General features: G+C 42.2%; 1 protein-coding gene across 2 annotated transcripts; it reads left to right on the top strand.

The window, feature by feature from the left end:
• The first annotated feature begins 236 nt into the window (after positions 1–236).
• On the top strand, positions 237–4,855 carry rnf114 (ring finger protein 114). 2 transcript variants are annotated; one of them, XM_075476910.1, is made up of 6 exons: positions 237–421; positions 1,003–1,153; positions 1,380–1,486; positions 3,195–3,309; positions 3,440–3,547; positions 3,644–4,855. In XM_075476910.1, exons 1-6 carry the CDS (start codon positions 285–287, stop codon positions 3,707–3,709), a joined length of 684 nt encoding a protein of 227 aa, XP_075333025.1. In that variant the 5' UTR covers positions 237–284; the 3' UTR covers positions 3,710–4,855. The 2 variants fall into 2 exon arrangements, with proteins under 2 accessions (XP_075333025.1, XP_075333026.1); XM_075476911.1 differs by lacking the exon at positions 237–421 and adding an exon at positions 486–887.
• The last annotated feature ends 217 nt before the right edge of the window (positions 4,856–5,072 follow it).

Raw genomic sequence — 5,072 nt, 5'->3', positions numbered from 1 at the left:
GCTACCTTTTTATCAGGCTGGGCAATCTCACTCGGCATTTTATTCGAAGAAGAAATAATTAAAGATGACAATTGAGGAAGAATCGGATGAACCTCAATGAAATGCCAACTTAAACAGTGACTGTGTTGTCACTTTAACTCAACACTGTACAACAATATTATCATGTGTTAATACAGTCTCGCTTCATTCAGCGTTTCCGCCCTCGAGCTTAAAAAAACAGAAGCCTGTGACGTCGTTACGGGAACGGTCGGTGCTGTTGGGGACTGACTCAGTGAAGAAAAGAAATGGCGATGCTCGGAGGTTTTACTGCAGCGCAGCACAAGAAAATTGTCTCTGACGGGAGCAGCGACGTGTCCGAATTTATCTGCCCAGTGTGTCTCGAAATTTTCGAGAGTCCCGTAACAACACAATGCGGGCATACGTGAGTATTTTGTCTTGTTTTTGATCACCCTCCCCCTATCCCATGTCTGCCACCAACGATACAATGATACGAGTTAAAAACAATGAAGGCAAAGGCTGGATTTTAAACACTGTTACACCCAAAGTCACAAACCATCGACCTGACGTGTGCCCGCTTGCGTTGTGACTCGGAAATTCTGTTTTGCTTACACGAATATGTGGCAAAACCAATTCTAGCTTGCTAAATCAGTTTCAGTTTTGTTTACATCAAAGAGAAGGCCTCGCTTGGGAGTTGTAGTGTGGATCGTTATTGCAATAACTCGTGAAACCGACGTAAAGAACTACAAGTCCCTGCGCCCTCTTCAGGTTGGGACTTTCCATCAGATTTACAGGAAGCTCGAGTCAAGAGCATTAAAAACGAACAACAGACTGGTGACAACAAGTACATGTTTTCTCATGTCACACATGAGCCTATTTTATGACAGATTGTGAGTACGCTTACTTTCAGTTAACTAGAGAGCCCATATGGAATTGTCAGTTTCTGAGACTATTTCCCTTTAACTTGTTTATTATTTTCACATTCCTCCCCCTGTTTCTTGTTAGGTTCTGCCAGAGTTGTTTTCAAGAATGCTTGCGTCCACAAAAGCCCGTGTGTGCTGTATGTAGAGCCACCCTGGGCCACTGGACAAGAGCTGTTGATCTAGAGGCCCTCATCCAATCATCCGTGGCAGCATGTAAGGGATGTGGAGTTCAGGTATGTTTGATTATTAGTGCCAAAGCATAAAAAGGCAGCGTAACGCCCTCTGCTTGTTTGTTATGAACTGAATTTGGGTATTACATTCATTAACTGCGTATGCTCAAGCAGAATCGTACACTCGGTCTGAACTTGGGGTTTCATGTTGAAACGATAACAAAAATGAAGCTCGAGAAAACGACATTTGTCCTGCAGAGGTATTCACTAATGTGTCTTTTCTCACAAGGTTGGCCTTTCTCAGATGAGAAGCCACACAGCAGCCTGTTCAAAATACCAGGAGTACATTGAGGAGGGTGTGAGGAGCACTGCCCAGAGCCAGCCTGCCGTCATTAGGTGAGAGGCAATGATAATGACTGGAAACTCTTTGCTAAAATCAAAAGTTCAATAGGCTGCTGCGATACACCGTGTTGCACAGCGGTGTGAGATTTCGTATGTGATACCGGCCACCTGCAGGGTCGCATGAGCACATTCTTGTCATTGGTGACTTCCACTCTGCCTGTTCAAAACCCTGTTGCGCTTTGCTGCCCTGTGTGTGTGTAAGGTTCTGTCAGCAGCACAAACAATTGCTGGGCTGAACTCATCTCTTTGTGAAAAGGAGAGACTGTGCGGTGGGACTCACCACACTGGAAACCAATGCTTTTTCATTACCTCACGTCTGAGTCCAGAAAGTTGGCGCGCTATCCGAAAGCACACCCGAGGGTAATATTGCGTTCGTTTTATGTGCTTTTATGTGAACAGTTTTATGGTTTTATGTAACAACTTGGGTCATCATGGTGGTATTATAGTGGGATCTCTGTGTACCTTTTCACACTGGTCCAGAACCCTGCTCACATCTGGCTTTCGAGTGCAGTGGGAATGGGATCAATTTGTGTTCAGGCTCACAGTAGGACAATATTTAATCTCTTTGTTTCTGCTGCTATATACTTGTTTATTTCATCGTATCGTTTTGACACGGAATGGGTTGCAAATGCAGAATGGAACGGTCGGTGTTTGCTGTCTGGCAGCACGCACACGATGGTGCATGCGTGTCCCTGCCATAAGGTTCAAAGTGAGTGGAACTTCAGATTTAGCTCCTCTGAATAAATCATGCTCTTCATCTTCAAATCCTCCCACAAAGAGAGGGATAAGGCCAGAGTGTAAATTTCTCTGCTTTTTCCACACATAAAAGCCCCTTTCACGCGTGCCGTGCTTTCCATTCGTTTGGTGTCAGCTAAACGTGTTCATGTCATGTCTGAAAGACTCCCCTGGATGCTCCTCTGTAGCATCTTGAGTTCGCTGAGTTGAGATCACTTTTAACATGGCCCGCAACAGTGGGCTTCTTTACAATATGATCAGCTGCTCAGAGAAATCTGGTGGATCGCTTCATCAAATGAATGAATAGCAGCACTGTCCCGACTTTCCTCCTCAAGAAAACCGTGACTCTGGAAAGCTCATTTGTGTTGTACCTCACTTTGCGTACTGTTTAATCTCGTGCAAATGACACACGCCTCTTGGCTCTTTCTGCCACTGTTGCAGGTATGTCTGAAGTATGGGTTGAGAAACCTTAACGGAAAACGTACCTGTATGTGAATGATGATGAAGCCATTAATGTCAAGCGCGATATCTGTCAGAGAAGAGCTAAGAGCGATGAGCTGTGTGAGGTTGTTTTGGCAGAGATTCTGTAGCTTGTACTCGGAAGTACACAGAAGTTTATAAGATCATCTATCAGTCATTTAAGCAACCACGCAACTTCCTGATTGTCCTGTTCCTTTTTTTTTTTTCCCCATTAAAGATGTTTGTTATGCATTCATTCTTCCCCTTGAAAAATAGCAGAGGTTAAGCTTTCTTCTAACTACAACTGTACTTTAAAACAGGGCTGACTTTGGGATCCGATAAGATTTTAAGATCTGACATAGGAATGCCCAGTACCGCATGAGCTTTTGTTCTGCACTGTAACACTTACTAGGTGCTTCCAGTGGAAGACATGCTCTCAAACATGTTGTGATTACGATCAGATATCATCTTCTTATCTTTGTTTTTTTTTTTTGTTTTTTTCCCTCAGTCCAGTGCCAAATCGATACACCTTCACTTGCCCCTACTGTAACTGCCAGAACCTTGACCAGGATGGCCTGGTTGAACATTGCACTTCCCAACATGCTCGTGACGCTCGCCAAGTTGTAAGAAATAAACACTCTGCATTGATTCTATCAGTTGCCCTTCGGCTCCAGGCCACTTTAAAAAAAAAAATATATATAATCACGGTCAATAAAATGTTGAGGAGCGCTTTACCACTGTCACTTTGTTTAGGTGTGCCCTATCTGTGCCTCAATGCCTTGGGGAGACCCTAATTACAGGAGTGCCGACTTTTTCCAGCACCTGAAGATCAGACACACTTTCTCTTATGATACATTTGTTGTAAGTAAGGCACTGTTTTTAGTTTATTTTCATGTTTGCTAAATGACCATGCAAGTATTTATTGACGTTTCCCCCCCCCCCCCCCCCCTCCTGCAGGATTACTCCACAGATGAGCACACAATGATTCAGGAGGCTTTACAGCGCTCGCTTTTGGACAACTGAAGTGAGAAAAATCCAGCAGCAGCAGGAGGAGGAGTGCGGAGAAGGGAAGAGGAGATTGTCTTGAAAAGACACAAAAACACACTGTATCATCATTCATCTTTCTTGAAGATGGTGGTACTTAATTACTATGGGTGATTATTTTCGCAGGGAACTGGTATTGTATCTATGAATCTATAGGTTAATATTCAGAAAATGAATTAGGCAATATTGCTAAAACAACATATTGGACTGTTTGATTTACCAGTGATGCTGTGTTTCTGGTGTGATAATTTCTTCCCTCAGCTGAGTCTGTAGACTTGATAGTTTGTTGAGTATCTCCTTAACTATGTTTAAGTGTTTGGTCAGTATTGACCTGGTGTCATATAACCAAAAACTTCCAAAGTTGTGATAAAGATCCCTGTTGTCAATACTTGATGTTATAGGAGGGTTTGACCACTAGGTGGCTAACTTTTGCTAGCAAATGAGAAACTTCACTCAAGCAACAATGATATATACAGTAATATTCTACTCCAGAATGGCTGTGCATGTTAACACTCACGAGAGAAAATTGGATTAGCTTTTTGTTTTGTTTGTTTGTTTTTGTCTGTAATGGGCTGCAACTACATAAGACTTCGAGTTGCTTTTGTTTTGTTTTAATGATTTTTCCCGTTAAAAGTGTGTGTGTAAGTATGCATTATTATTTTTTTTTAATTTCTGAGATCTACTGGAAAGAATAAATGATATGAAAGTCGAACGAAGTCAGAGATGGCTGTTTGCTTCATTGTAGGGTACCTCCCTTATGTCTTTGTCCCTTCTGGTAGATCTTGTTTTCTGACTTCCACAATTTATAGGGCTAATAGTTAGTACTGGGAATGGATGAAGAAGGACAAGATGAGTGAATTCTTATAGTTTAGTGTGGGATTTATTTATTTAATTTTTTTCCACTCCTGTTGGTGAGACATTTGCATGTTTCTTGCCACAGGAGGGCAGTAGAATTCTACCTTGACTGTCTGAAAACCGCTGACTCTCACCGGCCTCCTGGCTCTTGCAAATAATGAATGAACACAGATCTCATTCAATAACTGTCTCCAGCTTAGTTTATAACTGTTTTTTTTTTGGTTTGTTTGTTTTTTTTCCCAGATGCAGCATACAAAACTGTCAGAGGTATTTAAGAGCTGAGATTTCCGTGGGCCTACATTACCTACAACTTTATGTTTAGGCAGTTGATGAGGTGACTTGACATGTAACTTTCTGTCGTGTGTTTCTCGTGTCCAGTGTCTGGGACATTCTAAAAGAAAAACACTCAAGTTTGTCATGGCTTTTATATCTCTACAACAAAATCCCCTGTTATTATCTGGATGCTTCCTGAAACTGACAGCATGTA

Source organism: Odontesthes bonariensis, chromosome 10, assembly GCF_027942865.1.
Source record: "Odontesthes bonariensis isolate fOdoBon6 chromosome 10, fOdoBon6.hap1, whole genome shotgun sequence".
NCBI classification, from domain to species: Eukaryota; Metazoa; Chordata; class Actinopteri; order Atheriniformes; family Atherinopsidae; genus Odontesthes; species Odontesthes bonariensis.
Note: the sequence above shows the minus strand (reverse complement) of the source record. Positions and strands in the feature narration are given on the sequence as shown.